This window comes from Apodemus sylvaticus, chromosome 10 (genome assembly GCF_947179515.1).
Source record: "Apodemus sylvaticus chromosome 10, mApoSyl1.1, whole genome shotgun sequence".
NCBI classification, from domain to species: domain Eukaryota; kingdom Metazoa; phylum Chordata; class Mammalia; order Rodentia; family Muridae; genus Apodemus; species Apodemus sylvaticus.
This window is the reverse complement of record NC_067481.1, coordinates 98029168-98046986: the sequence shown is the minus strand read 5'-3', so window position 1 is coordinate 98046986 and position 17819 is coordinate 98029168. Positions and strand designations below refer to the sequence as shown.

General features: G+C 40.5%; 1 protein-coding gene across 1 annotated transcript; it reads right to left on the bottom strand.

The window, feature by feature from the left end:
* Window positions 1–6919: 6919 nt before the first annotated feature.
* On the bottom strand, window positions 6920–7885 carry LOC127694171 (olfactory receptor 1361-like). Its single transcript, XM_052195618.1, has one exon. It carries the CDS (start codon window positions 7880–7882, stop codon window positions 6920–6922), a length of 963 nt encoding a protein of 320 aa, XP_052051578.1. The 5' UTR covers window positions 7883–7885.
* Between the last annotated feature and the right edge of the window lie 9934 nt (window positions 7886–17819).

Sequence of the window (17819 nt, the reverse complement as noted above, 5' to 3'; positions counted from 1 at the left end):
ATGGTAACTGAGAGATTTGCTGGATATAGTAGCCTGGGTTGGCATTTGTGTTCCCTTAGTGTCTCTATGATATCTGCCCAGGATCTTCTGGCTTTCATAGTCTCTGGTGAGAAGTCCGTTGTAATTGTGATAGGTCTACCTTTATATGTTACTTGACATTTTTCCCTTTCTGCTTTTAATATCCTTTCTTTGTTTACTACATTTGGTGTTTTAATTATTATGTGACTGGAGGAATTTTTTCTGTTCAAATCTATTTGGATTTCTGTAGTCTTCTTGAATGTTCATGGACATCTCTTTCTTTAGGTTAGGGAAGTTTTCTTCTATAATTTTGTTGAAAACATTTACTGGCCCTTTAAGTTGGAAATCTTCACTCTCTTCTATACCTATAATCCTTAGGTTTGGTCTTCTCATTTTCTCCTGGATTTCCTGGATGTTTCAGGTCAGGAACTTTTTGCATTTTGCATTTTCTTTGACTGTTGTATCAATGCTTTCTACGGTATTTTCTGCATCTGAGATTCTGTCTTCTATCTCTTGTATTCTGTTGTTGATTCTTGGATCCATGACTCCTGACTTATTTCCTAGGTTTTTTATGTACAGAGTTGTTTCTCTTCATGATTTCTTTATTGCTTCTACCTCCATTTTTAGATGCTGGATGGTTTTGTTCAATTCCTTCACCTGTTTTGTTGTGTTTTCCAGTAGGTCTTTAAGGGCTTCTCAATGTTTACTTGTGCTCTCCTGTATTTCTTTAAGGAAGTTATTTATGTCCTTCTTGAAGCCTTCTATTAGCATCATGAGCTGTGATTTTTAATCCAAATCTTGCTTTTCTGGTGTGTTGGGGTATCCAGGACTTGTTGTTGTGGGAGAAATGGGTTCTGATGGGGCCATGTTGCCTTTATTTTTTTAGTAATGTTCCTAAGTTTGCCTTTTGCCATCTGGTTATCTCTGGTGCTAGTTGGTCCTGCTGTCTCTGACTGGTGCTTGTCCCTCCTGTGTGCCTGAAAGCCTGTCTCAGCACCCCTGGGTGATTGGCTCTCCCCTGGCCCAGAGTGCTTGGGTGCTGCCCAGATTCTGGGTGCAGGTGGGGAACTGGCGGACCATGTCCCAAATGATCTTACACTCGGATGTTCCTTGCGTTCTTGGCTGCATCCTTCTGCTTAGTCACAGGGGCAAAGATCTGTAGTAATGTTTCTTTTGTAAACTTGGGTGCGTTTTTGGGGGGGCATAAATGTTAAGAATTGAAACATCATCTTGGTGGATTTTTTCCTTTGATGAGTATGTAGTGTCCTTCCTGTCTCTTATGATTAGGTTTGGTTTGAAGTCTATTTTGTTAGATATTTAAATGATTACACCTGGTTGCTACTAGTTTCATTTGCTTGGAATTTTTTTAACTAAATCTTTACTCTGAGCTGATAACTCTCTTTGATGTTGAGGTGTGTTTCTTGTATGCAGCAGAAGGATGTATCCTGTCTCCATATCCATTTTGTTAGTTGTAACCTGTGTATTGATGCTGGAGAATTTAGTCCAGTGATATTGAAAGCAATCAATGAACAATGATCATTGATTCCTGTTATTTTGTTGGGGGTAGTGGTGATGGTGGTGGTGGTGCTGGTGCTGGTGGTAGTGATTGTGTGTTTTCCTTCTTTTGGTTTTGGTTTTCTGATATTATTTATTCCCAGTGTTTTCACAATTGTAGTTAACCTCCTTAAGTTGAAGATTTTCTTCTAGTGCCTTATATAGGAATGAATTTGTATATTAATATTGCTTGAATTTGATTTTATCATGGTATGTTTTATTTTCTCCATCTATGGTGGTTGAAAGTTTGGTTGAGTATAGTCATCTGGGTTGGCATCTGTGGAGTCTAAGAGTCTACAGCATATTTGTCTTGGCACTTCTAGTTTTTTAAATGTCCATTAAGAAGTGTCTGTGAGTCTAACAAGTCTATTTTTATATGCTATTTGCTCTATTTCTCTTGAAGATTTTAATATTCTTTCTTTTTTCTGTGCGTTTAGTGTTGTAATTATTGTGTAATGGGGAGACTTTATTTTTTGCTCGAAACCATTTGGTGTTCTGTTTGCTTCTTGTGTTTATAAGGGCACTCATTTTTAAGGTTAGGAATATTTTCAGCTATGATTTTTTAAAAATCATAGAAGCCCTTGCTCTATTCTTAGACCTGGCCTTTTCATAATGACCCAGATTTCCTGGATGTTTTGTGTTGGGAGTTGTTTATTTGGTTGGTTGGTTTAACATTTTCTTTGACTAACAAATGTATCCATTTATTCTATCCTGTTTTTAAATGATGTCACTCCAATGTGACAACTTCAGAGTCCTTTTGAGGTCTTGCTGTCATCCTCTCTGCTACCATGGTATAGAAAAAAAATTACTTTTATTGACTGTCAAAATCACAAGACATGGGACAGAAGAATGGTGCAGTGTTTAAGAGTTTGCGCTGCATTTACAGAGGACCCAAGTTCTGTTCCCAGTACCTACCTATACTGGGCAGCTCATAATGAATGAATGGCCTGAACTCTCAACTCCAGGGTATCCAATGCTCTCTTCTGGCCTATGAAGGCATCTATAAGCATGTGTTGCAGGTGTGTGTGCATGTGTGTTTGCACAAATGAAAATAAAAGTCTTTATAAAAATAGTACAACCTGCTAGAATAATACCTTTTGAGGGCAGTTTGTTTATTAACAAATTATATTCAAACTTAGGCAATAAGAAACCACAGTAGGATTCAACTTGACTGGAATAGAGAGGTAAACATGTTTACATTTAGAAGAGCTAACCATCTGCACTCCTTGTTCCTTTGCACAGTAAGCCTGGTGGGTTCTGATAAGTTCAGCAACTATTACCAACTGGTATGTATTTTATCATGCAAAACAGCACTGTAAAATTACAATCTATCCTTTAATGGTACCCAGGCTACACCGTTAAAAAGAGATGTCTTAGTCAGTAAAGTGCAAGCCATATGAGAGAATGAGGAACTGAATTGATGTTCCCAGCACCTATATAAAAGTCAGGTTTTATAAAAGAAGGATCCCAGGAAGAAGTCATTGTCTAAGCAGGCTTCATTAGACAGGAACAGTTTGGAGAGAGACCTTGTCTCAAGAAATAAGTTGTTCGCAAGTACATTTAATCCTGGCACTTAGGAGACAAGTTAGGTGGATCTCTGTAAGTTCATGGTCAGACTTATCTACATAGGAAGTTCCAGGACCTATGTACACAGATAGCCCCTGTCTCAAATGAGAGAGGGGGAGGAAAGAAAGAGAAAAGAAGAATAGAAAAAAGAAAAGAGAAAAAGATGGAAAGAAATTGCAGAAGATATTTAAAGTTGACCTCTGGCCTTCATATGCATATTCATGGATGTGCACTACTTTGGAAGTTTGTCTGGGGGTGACACAGTGTAGCTGTATCACTATTCCATTAGGCAAGCAGTAACACAACTCTTACAGGCAAACAGCCTACCTCTCACATTACCTATCTGCTGTTCAGTAACCAATTATTCTCTACTACTTAGAACTTCAGAGAGTCAACATTAACCTCACAAAGCTCCTTCAAGCCCTGGGTGAGCTGAATGGTTCTGTACCAGGTTCTCTCATGAAATTTCAGTTCTGTTGTATTTCAGTCATCTCACAGCTTAACTGACAAACAGCATGTGTGGAAAGGTTCATAGGGTCAAAGTGAAGCAAGAAAGAGGAATGAGCAAGGCACCCTCTTATACCAAACCACTCTGTGAGGCAAGTGTGGCAGCACACACCTGGGGTCTCAGTGCTCAGAAGATAGGGATGAGAGAGTCAGAAGTTCAAAGTCACCTGTAGCCCCTGTAGTCAAGCCTCATGCAGGGTTCCATTCTGCTGGATCCAGTCAGTCAGTCAACATAGGAGCCAAAACTGGGATAGAGAGGATGATTATAGGAAAGGCAGAAAGAAAATGTAAGACACAGATATGGGAGGTCTGCCTGTCAATACCATGCCACACCAAGTGTATTTTTTCAGTGTCTTTTAAAAGCAAGAACCACAAAGCATGGCCAATTCCAGAAAAGGTATCTACTTGTCTACATATGTTCTCTTGTATTTCTTTAAGTGAATGATTATATTCTTCTTAAATCCCTCTATCATCTTCATGAGATGAGAATTTAGACCTGAGGCTTGTTTTTCAGGTATGTTGAGGTATCCAGGGCCTACAGTGATGGAAGAACTGGGTTCTGATGTTTCCAATTAGTGTTTGTTTCTGTTACTATGTCCTTATTCTTGCCCCTGGCCATCTGGTTGCCTGGTGTTAACTGGCCTTGCTGTCCCTGACTGGAGCCTGTACTTCTTGTGATTCTGTGATCCTAGATGTGTCAACCTGGGTTGTTGAGCTGCAGCTAGGGCTAAGTGGGTGGGGATCCAGAACAGAGGCTTGGTTCCAGGCCCAGGTACAAACACAAAGGAGGCCATAGTCTTTTTATTTTGACCAATCAGAAGGTGTCTTAAACAGGCAAGGAATGGAAGAGACACATCTTCACACAGTACAAAAACATCACCCCAACAGAGCATTTCTTTGTACTGAGAGTTTTTTCCAGACTCCAAGCTGGGCAAGCACCATCCAAGTGGTATGAGTAAGCCCAAGTCATTATCGCTCAAGCAAGTAAGAAAGACTTGGAGCCCTTGGTTATTGTAAGGATATGAGTTCAAAACTTTAGGGAAATGGTGAGAAGCATGTGGTTGGATATGAAGCATGGACAAGAAAGGAGACATGTTCTGGAGAGTAATGGATACTCTACATTAGCCATGATTTCAAGTTAGATAGAAGATTTTGAAAAAGGAGTCCTGGGTTAGGGATGTACCTCAGTAGGGGGAGTCTTGACTAGCATGCACAGACAGTTTGAGAGGTAAACACTAGGTCAGAAATTTATAATGTCTTAGAATATTTTGTGTATGCACATTTTTGTATTATCAACCTTTCCCAGGGACAAATGGAACTTTTTATTGAAAAATCACACAAACATTGAAGACCACTTGATGGTTAATCCCATCTCTGTCCACTTAAAGGACATTTCCAGGGTCAGAGAGATCGCTCAATGATTTAAGGCCATTGAATGCTCACCCAGAAGATGTGGGTTCAATTAGAAGCATCTACATGGCAGCACACAACTGTTGGTAATTCCAGCTCTTCTTCTTTTGTTTTTTTTTTTTTTTTTTTGAGACAGGGTGTCTCCTCATAGCTCCGCATGACATGGAACTTGGTCTGTGTACCAGACTAGTCTCAAACTCACACAAATCTGCCCACCTTTCACTCCAAAATACTGGAATTAAAGCCATATGCCACCACTGTGTGGCTAGAATTTTTTCTTTAAAGTTTTATCTTAAGCATGTGATTGTTTGGCCTGCATGTATAGATTTGTATCATGAACATGCCTCCCACATAGACAAGATGAGGAAGAGAGACAATACCATTGTGGTGGGAATAAAACAAAAAACAAACAAACAAGCAAAACATGGGAAAAGATTTGGTCACACGAGAACATTCACTCAGTTTATAAAACCCAGGAGCAGAAATAAGATCAATAAAGATCCCATTCTTTGCCAGAAACATTGTTGGCCTGTATACTAGAGGCTTTCCACAGAGATGTCTAGCCCAACCAGTTGTGAGGGTTCAAGTAAAAGGGGAGAGAGTGCAAACAGGAATGGAGAGCCTTTTCAGTCACCACTGCTACTGCAGCTGGCTCCACCTGTCTCCCACCTTTGCCCTCTCAGTTACGCCATAACACTTTGTGCTGAGTCGAGTTGGGCTAGGCTGATGAGAGGCCAGCTAGCCAGTGAGGAGTGCAGGGAGGATTCAGGCAGCATTTCAGGAAAGCAGACCTATTCCCAAGCAGCAGTTTTACAGCTCTTATGACTGAAGTTCTCATACGATGGAGTAGTTCTCACACATCACTATTCCTTCCAGAAAGGATTCTTATATATAGTTTTGGGGTTGGTCAGGGTCTGACAACAGGCACTTCTGCTTGGCTTGGTCTAAGAGCATAGAGATACCTTATCTGCATGTGGGAGACCTTGGCGCTGCTCCTATATAACTGATGGTCATAGACATCTCTGTGGGGATGGTGGGAGGCTGTAGCCAGGACAAGAGCCAGGGGCCTAAGGGATATGGCCAAATGCCTTCTGTTGCTTGCAGGTGACAGTCACCTGCTGGGGTCACCAGGGTTTTAAGCCTGCACTCAACCTGAGACCAGAGTGTCTATCACAGCTCACCACCCCACAACTCACCCTTTTTCTTTTCATAAAAAATTATGAATCCCAAATGTTTTGGAATTAAAGAACACTTCCAAATGAGTGAGCCAAAGAAAAAGTGTCTTGAAACATATTAGACATTGAAAAATGTGCAAATAAAAATTGGCTTACTAAAAATTCCCAGGTAAAACAAGAGAGGTGAGTCGGAGCTGTGTGTCCTCTAATACATGTCTGAGCAAAGAGATCTGGAACTAAGGGATTTGGCTACCCATTTCTGTCACAAAATACCTGAGAAAATTCAAAGAGACTCGTTGTCTGACATCTCAGTCCACATTTAATTGGCCTTGTTGCTTTGCACTTATGAATCTTCACAAAGACGGACATGTGATGGACATGTGTCTGTTTACCACCTGGGATCCTGAAAGCAAAGAAGAGCACAGGAGAGGGGTTGACAGTCCAAAATCTCCCTAAGGATCTGCTTATGACCTGACACCTTTGCACCTAGCCTTACTCCCAGACATCCCACTACTTCCCAACAGCATCCAGACTTATAATACACAAACCTGAAATACATGTATCAGAAATCCCTGATCATCAGACCAGACCAAGGACTCGCACCCCATGACTGAGTCTCCTCCACAAGTGCCCAGGCCCACAAATGATAAAAGAATACTATGAAGAAATCTTCTCAAAAATTCAAAAACCTATGTATGTGATTTTCTTACACTTATTGGTAGATGGAGATTCATGGTAAGCACTTTCCTTAAAGCCCCTTTCATGTCCCTGTTCCTCAGGCTGTAGATGAAAGGGTTCAACATGGGGGTCACCACTGTGAACATCATGGCAGCTGCCATGTCCCTCCCAGCTGAGTGAGACGATGAGTGGTTGAAATACAGGGATATGATGGTGCCATAGAAGAGGCAGACCACAGCCAGGTGGGAGCCACAGGTAGAGAAGGCTTTCCATCTCCCCCTAGAGGATGAGACCCTTAGGACTGCACAGGTGATGTGGATGTAGGAGATCAGGATGCAGACAAATGGGGTGACTGTGATCACTGTTCCTTCTGTAAGAATCATCAGCTCATTGAGGTGTGTGTCTGAGCAGGAGAGTTTCAGGAGGGGAGTCACATCACAGAAGAAGTGGGGGATGATGTTGTCCCCACAGAAAGATAGTTGAGCCATGAGCAGTGTGTGCAACAGAGCATTCAGGATGGCAACCACCCAGGATCCCAGAACAAGAAGGGCACAGAGCTCATGGGTCATCTTTGTTGTGTAGTGTAAAGGGTGGCATATCGCCACAAATCGATCATAGGCCATCAAAGCCAGTAGGAAATTGTCCATGTCATCAAACAGAGAGACAAAATACATCTGTGTGAGACACCCAGAAAAGGAAATGACCTGACTTTCCATTATATGGTTGGCCAGCACCTTAGGGACAGTGGTGGAGGAGAAGCAGACATCCACAGAGGACAGGTTGCTGAGGAAGAAGTACATGGGGGTGTGCAGGCGGGAGTCTGTGCTGATGGCCAGGATGATGAGGAGGTTTCCCAGGACAGTGGCCAGGTACATGATGAGGAAGAGCAGGAAGAAGAGCTGCTGCTGCTGAGGCTGCCTGGAGAGTCCGAGGAGAAGGAACTCAGAGACACTTGATTGATTGATGCTGCTCATGAGTCTGAGCCGAGCTACAGAAATGAGAAACAGAGGTCTTCAGGTTTGGATCCTATAGCCACGTTCACATCAATCCTGCATCAGAATTTCTGAATTAAGATCCACTCCTATTTTCCACATACTAAATTTACAAATCCCAGTTTTAGGTTGTATTGGCTCTCCAGAGTCACCTGTTTAGTTTTATTGACTAAAATATAAAAGCATTCATGGACATGCACTGACTGCACTTACCTGTATCTGGTAACATTTCCAGTCTTCCTCCCACTCCTTAGAAGCTAAAAGAAGAGAAGCATCCAGTTATTGTACTAATCTCAAGCTCCAACTGGTGGACCTGTGACTTCTGCTGATGCCCCTCTATGGGAGCAAGTTAGCAACACTTGTAGCAGAAGAAACATTGGCGTCTCTACTACACTGAAAATACTTGGACAGGCCAGTTCTATTGCCTTTACCTTGGTGTTGCTTGTCAATGGCATTCTTTATTCTAAGGATTGGAAAATCTTGGGAATATAGAAAGTTTCTGAGAAGGTAAAGAGTGGATGATCTCAGTCCCAGACGTCTGTGTCAGAAGGAGGTCTGGGAGAATTAGACAACATGAAGACCCATTGGGGATAGACTCCCTGAGTATCTCATTAAAGACCAGCAGAAAGGAGTTGTGTAAGCCAGCTCTTGGTCCCTCTTGACCAACAGCAATGGGAGATATCATCTGATCTCAAAGTCAAGATGGGGATAAAGCAATCTGTGTGAATAGAAGTCCCAGAGAGAATTTCCTGATCTAAGCCTGACTGATCTAAGCCTGTATGGTTGAGGAATCAGTCCCCATTATTCTCCCTCTCAGCACAGAAAATGAAGTTATGGCACAGTCCTAACAAAAGTCCTGTCTTCCTCACATTTGATCACTTACCACATAGGGTTTATGGCTCATTTGCCTATAGAAATCCCTGGGAGTAACTGGCATTACAGGGTCAGGCTCAGTCCTATAAATTATCCAGTGAAAAGATCAATGAGTGTAAAGCTAGGAGAGTGTGTAGTCCTCCATGGCTGAAGATGACCCATGCTCAGAGAACCCACATCCTTGGGGATGGTGTCATCCCAGCCCACAATGATGTGTGAACTTCAGAAAAACTATAGTCTTTTCAGTACAGCTCGTGCAGCTTCATTGATATTCCCCATCACTTCCCCAGAGAGGATGCATGACAGGATTTAGAAACCTAGCATGGGGACATCCTCAATGTGACTTGTCTTGTTCATGTACATCCAGAAACTTTCAACATTTTTTTGCTTGATGGACAGATAAACAAGTAAAAGTCTAAGAGATGACAACAAAAACTGTAAACACACAGAGAGGCATGGAAGGAAGTTGGGCACAGTCCTACTGGCTGTTGAGTTCAGGATTTAGGGTACTTGTAATGACTAGATAGATGAGGCCTTCATTCCCAGTGTTTAACAGTAAAAGCCAAGTCTTTCTTATCTCAGACTGGGAAAGAGTTGATGAAAATGATAGCTTGTGTGGACTTACACCTCTCATCTAGCACAGTGAATTCTGAGGCAAGGAGGTTGCTGTCATGTTCAAGGCTAGCCTTATCTACCATATCAAACAATGTCTCACAAAAACAAAAATAGCACAAAGGAAAAGAGACATTAAAGAGCTGGAGAGATAACTCAGTGAGTGGTTTAAAGCATTTGTTTCTTCTGCAGAGGGGTCAGGGTTAACACCCAGCACCCATATAGTGTTTCTCAAGTATCCATAACACCAGTTTTAGGTAATATGATATCTGACACTATCTACTAGTCTCTTTAGACATGCACATGATATATATGCATGCATATGCAGGCAAAAACACATGCAAATATATCTTTTAAAAAGAATGAAAAATTATAATGGTTATGTATTCTGGGCTACACAGGCATGTCTCACCATAAAACAAAACAAACAAAAAGAAACAATTAAAAATCAATAATGATGATGATAATAATGATAGTAATAATGAGAAGAAGAAGGAGGAGGAGGAGGGGGAGAAGGAGGAGGAGAAGAACAAGAAGAACAAGAAGAACAAGAACAAGAACAAGAACAAGAAGAACAAGAACAAGAAGAATAAGAAGAACAAGAAGAAAAGCTAGCCAGTCAGTGGTGGCACATATATTTGATTCCAGCACTGGGGAAACAGATACTGGTGGATATCTTTGAGTTCTATGTCACCCTGATCTACAGATTGAGTATCAGGAATTCCAGAGCTGTTCAGTGAAAATATGTCTCAAAAATCACACCCAGAAACAAAGAAATAAATAAAATAAAATAAAATAAAATAAAATAAGAAAACAATGGTATTGATGGTATAATAGCATTGATAAAAGAAGATTAGTGGAGGCCTGCACCACATCTGGCATGGAGAGAACACCACTTCCGGTTATTCTCTAGCGAACTGACAGGAGCAGGGTATTAGGTAAGCATCACCACCCAACACAGAGAGTCCCGCCCAGAGTCCCTCTGCTCTAGGGCTCACTACCCAGAAACCTCCAGTTCACCTATCCCCTTCTGCCCCTCTACCCCCCCTCCTCCCCCCATCACCGCACCTTGCCATCGGATGTGGGAGACCTGTGCCACATCTGTCATGGAGAGGACACCACTTCCTAAGACTCTCTAGAGAACCCACAGGAGCAGGGTATTAGTTGGCCTATCACCCTCCACCCCTAATACCCCTCACTTCTCCCCCATCGCCATCCCTTTCCATCGGATGTGGGAGACCTGGACCACATCTGGCACAGAGAGGACACCACTTTCTTTTTTTACTTTTTTTTTTTTTTTTTTTTTTTTTTTTACTGATTGACTGCTGCTCTATTCTTTTTTTTAATATTTTTATTTTCTATATTCAATGTTTACATTCTAAATGATTTCCCCTTTCCCAGATCCCCCCTCCACATATGTCCCATAAACCTTCTTCTCTCAATCCATTCTCCAATCACCTCCCTCCTTTTTCTCTGTCCTTATATTCCCCTCCAATGCTAGATCAATCCTTTCCAGGATCAGGACCTGCTCCATACTTCTTCATGGGAGTCATTTGTTATGCGATGTGTGCCTTGGGTATTCAGAGCTTCTGGGCTAATTAATATCCACTTATCCGAGATTGCATTCCATGTGTATACTTTTGTGATTGAGTTACCCCACTTAGGATGATATTTTCCAGTTCAACCCATTTGCCTAAAAATTTTGGGAATTCATTGTTTCCAATTGCTGAGTAGTATTCCATTGTGTAAATATACCACATTTTCTGTATCCATTCCTCCTTTGAGGGACATCTGGGTTCTTTCCAGCTTTGCTATTATAAATAAGGCTGCTATGAACATAATGGAGCATGTGTCTTTATTGCATGCCGGGGAATCCTTTGGGTATATGCCCAGAAGAGGTATAGCAGGGTCCTCAGGAAGTGTCATGTCCAGTTTTCTGAGGAACCGCCAGACTGATTTCCAAAGTGGCTGTATCATCTTACAGCCCCACCAGCAGTGGAGGAGTGTTCCTCTTTCTCACGTCCTCACCAACACCTGCTGTCTCCTGAGTTTTTGATCTTAGCCATTCTGACTGGTGTAAGGTGAAATCTCAGGGTTGTTTTGATTTTCATTTCCCTAATGACTAATGATGTTGAGCACTTCTTAAGGTACCTCTCGGCCATCCGAATCTCTTCAGGTGAAAATTCTTTGTTTAGATCTGTGCCCCATTTTTAATAGGGTTATTTGGTTCCCTGGGGTCTACCTTCTTGAGTTCTTTGTATATGTTGGATATTAGCCCTCTATCAGATGTAGGATTGGTGAATATCCTTTCCCAATTTGATGGTTGCCATTTTGTCCTTTTAACAGTGTCCTTTGCCTTACAGAAACTTTGTAATTTTATGAGGTCCCATTTGTCAATTATTTATCTTAGAGCATAAGCTATTGGTGTTCTGTTCAGGAAATTTTACCCTGTGCCCATGTCCTCAAGGGTCTTCCCCAGTTTCTTTTCTATTAGTTTCAGTGTGTCTGGTTTTACATGGAGGTCCTTGATCCACTTGGAGTGAAGTTTAGTACATGGAGATAAGAATGGATCAATTTGCATTCTTCTGCATGCTGACCTCCAATTGAACCAGCACCATTTGTTGAAAAGGCTATCTTTTTTCCACTGGATGTTTTTGGCTCCTTTGTCAAAGATCAAGTGACCATAGATGTGTGGATTCATTTCTGGATCTTCAATTCTATTCCATTGGTCCACTTGTCTGTCACTGTGCCAATACCATGCAGTTTTTAACACTATTTCTCTGTAGTATTGTTTGAAGTCAGGGATACTGATTCCCCCAGAATTTCTTTTGTTGTTGAGAATAGTTTTAGCTATCCTGGGTTTTTTGTTATTCCAGATGAATTTGAGAATTGCTTTTTCTAACTCTGTGAAGAACTGAGTTGGGATTTTGATGGGGATTGCATTGAATCTGTAGATTGCTTTTGGCAAGATGGCCATTTTAACTATATTAATCCTGCCAATCCATGAGCATGGCAGATTTTTCCATTTTCTGAGGTCTTCTTCGATTTCCTTCTTCAGAGACCTGAAGTTCTTGTCATATAGGTCTTTCACTTGTTTTGTTAGAGTCACACCAAATTACTTTATATTATTTGTGGCTATTGTGAAGGGTGTCATTTCCCTAACTTCTTTTTCAGCCTGCTTATCCTTTGAGTATAGGAAGGCAACTGATTTGCTTGAGTTGATTTTATAACCAGCCACTTTGCTGAAGTTGTTTATCAGTTGTAGGAGTTCTCTGGTGGAGGTTTTCGGGTCACTTAAGTAGACTATCATGTCATCTGAAAATAGTGATAATTTGACTTCTTCCTTTCCAATTTGTATCCCTTGACCTCTTTATGTTGTCTAATTGCTCTAGCTAGAACTTCAAGTACTATATTAAAAAGATATGGCATAAATAAATAAATGAATAAATGAATAAATAAATAAATAAATAAATAAATAAATAAATAAATAAATAAATAAATAAGATATGGAGAGAGAGGACAGCCTTGTCTAGTCCCTGATTTTAGTGGGATTGCTTCAAGTTTCTCTCTGTTTAGTTTGATGTTGGCTACCGGTTTACTGTATATTGCTTTAATGATGTTTAGGTATGGGCCTTGAATTCCTGTTCTTTCCAAGACTTTTAGCATGAAAGAATGCTGAATTTTGTCAAATGCTTTTTCTGCATCTAATGAGATGATCATATGGTTTTTTTCTTTGAGTTTGTTTATGTAGTGGATAGCATTGATGGATTTCCTTATATTGAACCATCCCTGCATCCCTGGGATGAAGCCTACTTAATCATGGTGGATGATCGTTTTGATGTGTTTTTGGATTCGGTTGGCCAGAATTTTATTAAGTATTTTTGCATCAATATTCATAAGAGAAATTGGCCTGAAGTTCTAAGTGAGTTTTTATGTCCTTCTTAAAGCCCTCTATCATCTTCATGAAATGAGAATTTAGACCTGAGGCTTGCTTTTCAGGTATGTTTGGGTATCCAGGGCCTACTGTGGTAGGAGAAATGGATTCTGATGTTTCTAAGTAGTGTTTGTTTCTGTTGCTATGTTCTTATTCTTACCCCTGCCTAGCTGGCCATTTCTGGTATTAACTGGCCTTGATGTCCCTTACTGGAGTCTGTACTTCTTGTGATTCTGTGATCCTAGATGTGTCAGAACACCTGGGTTGTCTAGCTGCAACTAGGGCTACGTGGGTGGGGATCTAGAGCAGAGGCTCAGTTCCAGGCCCAGGTACAAACACAAAGAAGGCCATAGTCTTTTTATTTTGACCAATCAGAAGGTGTCTTAAACAGGAAAGGAATGAGATAGACACATCTTCAAACAATACAAAAACATCACCCCAACAGAGCATTTCTTTGTACTGAGAGTTTTTCCAGACTACAAGCTGGGCAAGTACCATCTAGGTGGCATTAGTAAGCACAAGTCATTATAGCTCAAGCAAGTAAGAAAGACATGGAGCCTTAGTTATTGTAAGGATATGAGTTCAAGACTTTAGGGAAATGGTGAGAAGCATGTGATTGCTTCACAAGAAAGGAGGCATGTTCTGGGGAGTAATGGATACTCTATATTAGCCATGATTTCAAGTTAGATATTAGATTTTGAAAAAGGAGACCTGTTCCCTCCTCTGTCACTGCCTGCCCCATCAGTTCTGCTGTGGTAGACCCCTGCCAGTTCTGCCACAGGGAAGACCCCATCTCCTAATACTTACTAGAAAACCAGCCATATGCAGGGCATTTGAGAGAATAGGAATCCCAGGAGTACAGATACACAGGCTTGCAGGGCAGAGAAGCCACAGTCAGAGACAGCAAAACCAGCTAACACCAGAGATAATTAGATGGACAAAGACAAAAGCAAGATCATTACCAACAAAAACCAAGTTAAGATGGCACCATGAGAACCCAGTTCTCCCACAACAGCAAATCCTGAATACTCCATCACATTGGAAAAGTGAAAGCTGGATTTAAAAATCACATCTCATGATGCTAATAGAGGACTTCAAGAAGGACATAAATAACTCCCTTAAAGAAGTACAGGAAAACGTGGGTCAACAGATAGAAACTCTTAAAAAGGCAACACAAAAACCCCATAGGGAACCCATACGAGAACATGGGTCAACAGGCAGAAGCCGTTAAAGAGGAAATGCAAAATCCCTTAAAGAACTTCAGGAAAACACAAACAAACAAGTGAAGAAACTGAACAAAACTACCCAGGATCTAAAAATGGAAGTAGAAACAATAAAGAAATCGCAAAGTGAGACATCACTGGAGATAGAAAACCTTGGAAAGAATTCAGGAGTCACAGATGCAAGCATCAACAGAATACAAGAGATAGAAGAAAGAATCTCAGGTGCTGAAGATACCATAGAAAACAGTCAAAGAAAATGCAAAGTGCGAAAAGCTTGTAACGCAAAACATCCAGGAACTCCAGGACACAATGAGAAGACCAAACCTAAGGATTATAAGTATACAAGAGAGCAAGGAGTTACATCTTAAAGGGCCAGTAAATATCTTCAACAAAATTATAGAAGAAAACTTCCCTAACCTAAAGAAAGAGATGCCCATGAACATACTAGAAGCCTACAGATCTCCAAACAGAACAGAAATTACTCCTGTCATAATAATCAAAACACCAAATGCACTAAACAAAGAAGGAATATAAAAAGCATTAAGGGGAAAAGGTCAAGTAACATATAAAGGTAGACCTATCAGAATTACACCGGACTTTGCACCAGAGACTAGGAAAGCTAGAAGATCCTGGGCAGATGTCATACAGACCCTAAGACAACATAAATATCAGCCCAGGCTACTATACCCAGCAAAACTCTCAATTACCATAGACAGAGAAAACAAGACACTCCATGACAAAAACAAATTTATACAATATCTTTCCACAAATCCAGCTCTACAAAGGATAATGGGTGGAAAATACCAAGATAAGGTGGGATACCACATTCTAGAAAAAGCAATAAAGTAATCTTCTTTCAACAAACCCAAAAGAAGATAGCTACACAAACAGAATTTCACCATTAACAAAGAAGATACCCATTAAGCAACAATCACTTTTCCTTAATCTCTCTTAACATCAATGATCTCAGTTCCCCAATAAAAAGACAGACTAACAGACTGGATATGTAAACAGGACCCAACATTTTTCTGCATACAAGAAATCCACCTCAGTGACAAAAGCAGTCACTACTTCAGAGTCAAAGGTTGGAAAACAATTTTCCAAGCAAATGGTGCCAAGAAACAAACTGTAGTAGCCATTCTTATATCAGATAAAATTGATTTTCAACCAAAAGTTGTTAAAAAAAAAAAAAGATGAGGAGGGACACTTCATACTGGTCAAAGGAAAAGTCTACCAAGATGAACTCTCAATTCTGAACATCTATGTGTCGAACACAAGGGCACCCACATTCATAAAAGAAACTTTACTAAAGTTCAAAGCACACATTGCACCCCTCACAATAAAGGTGGGGGACTTCAATACCCAACTCTCAACAATGTACAAATCATGGAAACTAAACAGTGAATCTAACTGAAGTTATGGACCAAATGGATCTAACAGATATTTATAGAACATTCCATCCTAAAACAAAAAGAATACACCTTCTTCTCAGCACCTCAGGGTGGATCTGCTTATGACCTGATGTCTATGCACTTAGATTTACTCCAAGACATCCCCTACTTTCCAATACCATCCAGACTTGTAACACATGAACCTGAAACACACGTAAAAGAAATCCCTGAGTAAGCATTACTACTAATCCCATTGACATTAAAAGAATGCTACCACAAGTGGGAGAGATAGATATGTGGTTACGAGGCTGGCTGTTATTCCAGAGGACCTGGCTTGGCTCCCAACACTCATGTGGCAGCTAATGTCTATAACTCCAATGCTAGAGGATGCAATACTGTTATCTTGTTATCCAGGAACTGCATACAAATCACACACAGGCAAAGCACACATACACAAGAATAAAAAACTCAAAACATTAAAGAATGGTAAAACACAATATGAAGAAATCTCACAAATTCAAAAATCTACATGAAACAAACCAGTTCCTTTTTAAACATTTATACATTTTTAATTTCATGTGCATTGGTGGTTGTCCTGCATGTATGTCTGTATGAGGAAATGCACTTGAGTTACAAAAATTTAAGAGCAGCCATGTGGGTGCTGGGAATTGAACATGGGTCCTTTGAAAGAACAACCAAGGTTCTTAAACACTAAGCTGTATCTCCAGCCCCCAGACCAGTTCTGTTAAAGACATAGTTTATATGGAGACTGATTGAGGAAGAAATGATCTGAGCAAACATAATCACCTTTCCAAGTTGGGTCTTCTCTTCAGATGTGCTCATATCAAGGACTATGTTCTAAGAAAGGAAGCTTAGCACTGGCATGCAGGAGCAGGGTGGGCATAGGTTGGAGTTTTCCTGATAAACATAGAGAATTTCATAGAACAGCCACAGCAAGAAAAGTCCCTAGGAATACAACATCACAAGACACAAAGGCTATTATGGAATGACTGCAGAATACATTAACAAAGGGATTGTCCTAACCACAAAAATGACCCACACTGTGTACTCCAAGATGATGACATGAGTGGACAGTCAGAGTTCAAGGTTTATCTGTTCCCTTCTTCAAACTGGATACATTCAAAGAGCCAACAACAAGCATCCTGAACAGCAGCATCCCATCTGAAGCAGCAGTCAAACACCAATTCTTTTCCAACACCACCCAAAGAAAACTCAGAACTTACCATAATTTCCTTTTAGCAGCTTCCAAATGAAACATCACACTGGTCCCAAAACATGCCTATTCTCCCTTTTGAAATCAGAAGTAAGAGTAGCTGTGTTTCTGGTGTCTTATGTTGGGAAGGTGTTCACTATTGAAATAAAGTGATTTGATCAAAACATGTCTTGTTAGTAGGAGAAATAGCTTAGTATTCACTTGCTGTTCTGCCAAAGGACCGAGATTTGATTTCCAGGACCCACACTGGGTGATTGACATACACATGTAACTGAAATCTAGTGAGTTTTCCATTCTTCTCTGACACCCACATACTTATGGTACACAAACATATACACATACATGTGGTACAAACACATCTGGTACATACATGTGGCACACAAACACACACGTTTTAAATCTTTAAAAAAGAATTTTTATATTTATTTTGGAATAACTAGGAACTCAAAGATGAACCTTGCATGTGATCAGGAAGTACTCTGTCTGCACCAGAGCTGCCAACTGGGTGTTCAAACACCTCTCACCTCTTCTCAACAACATGGATTTTATTCTCCAAAGAGAAATAGCAGATGCTTGCCTAATAAAAAAAAAAAACTCTAAGTTCCACACATTAGAATAAATGAAATAATTTTTTGGAATTTAATTATATATG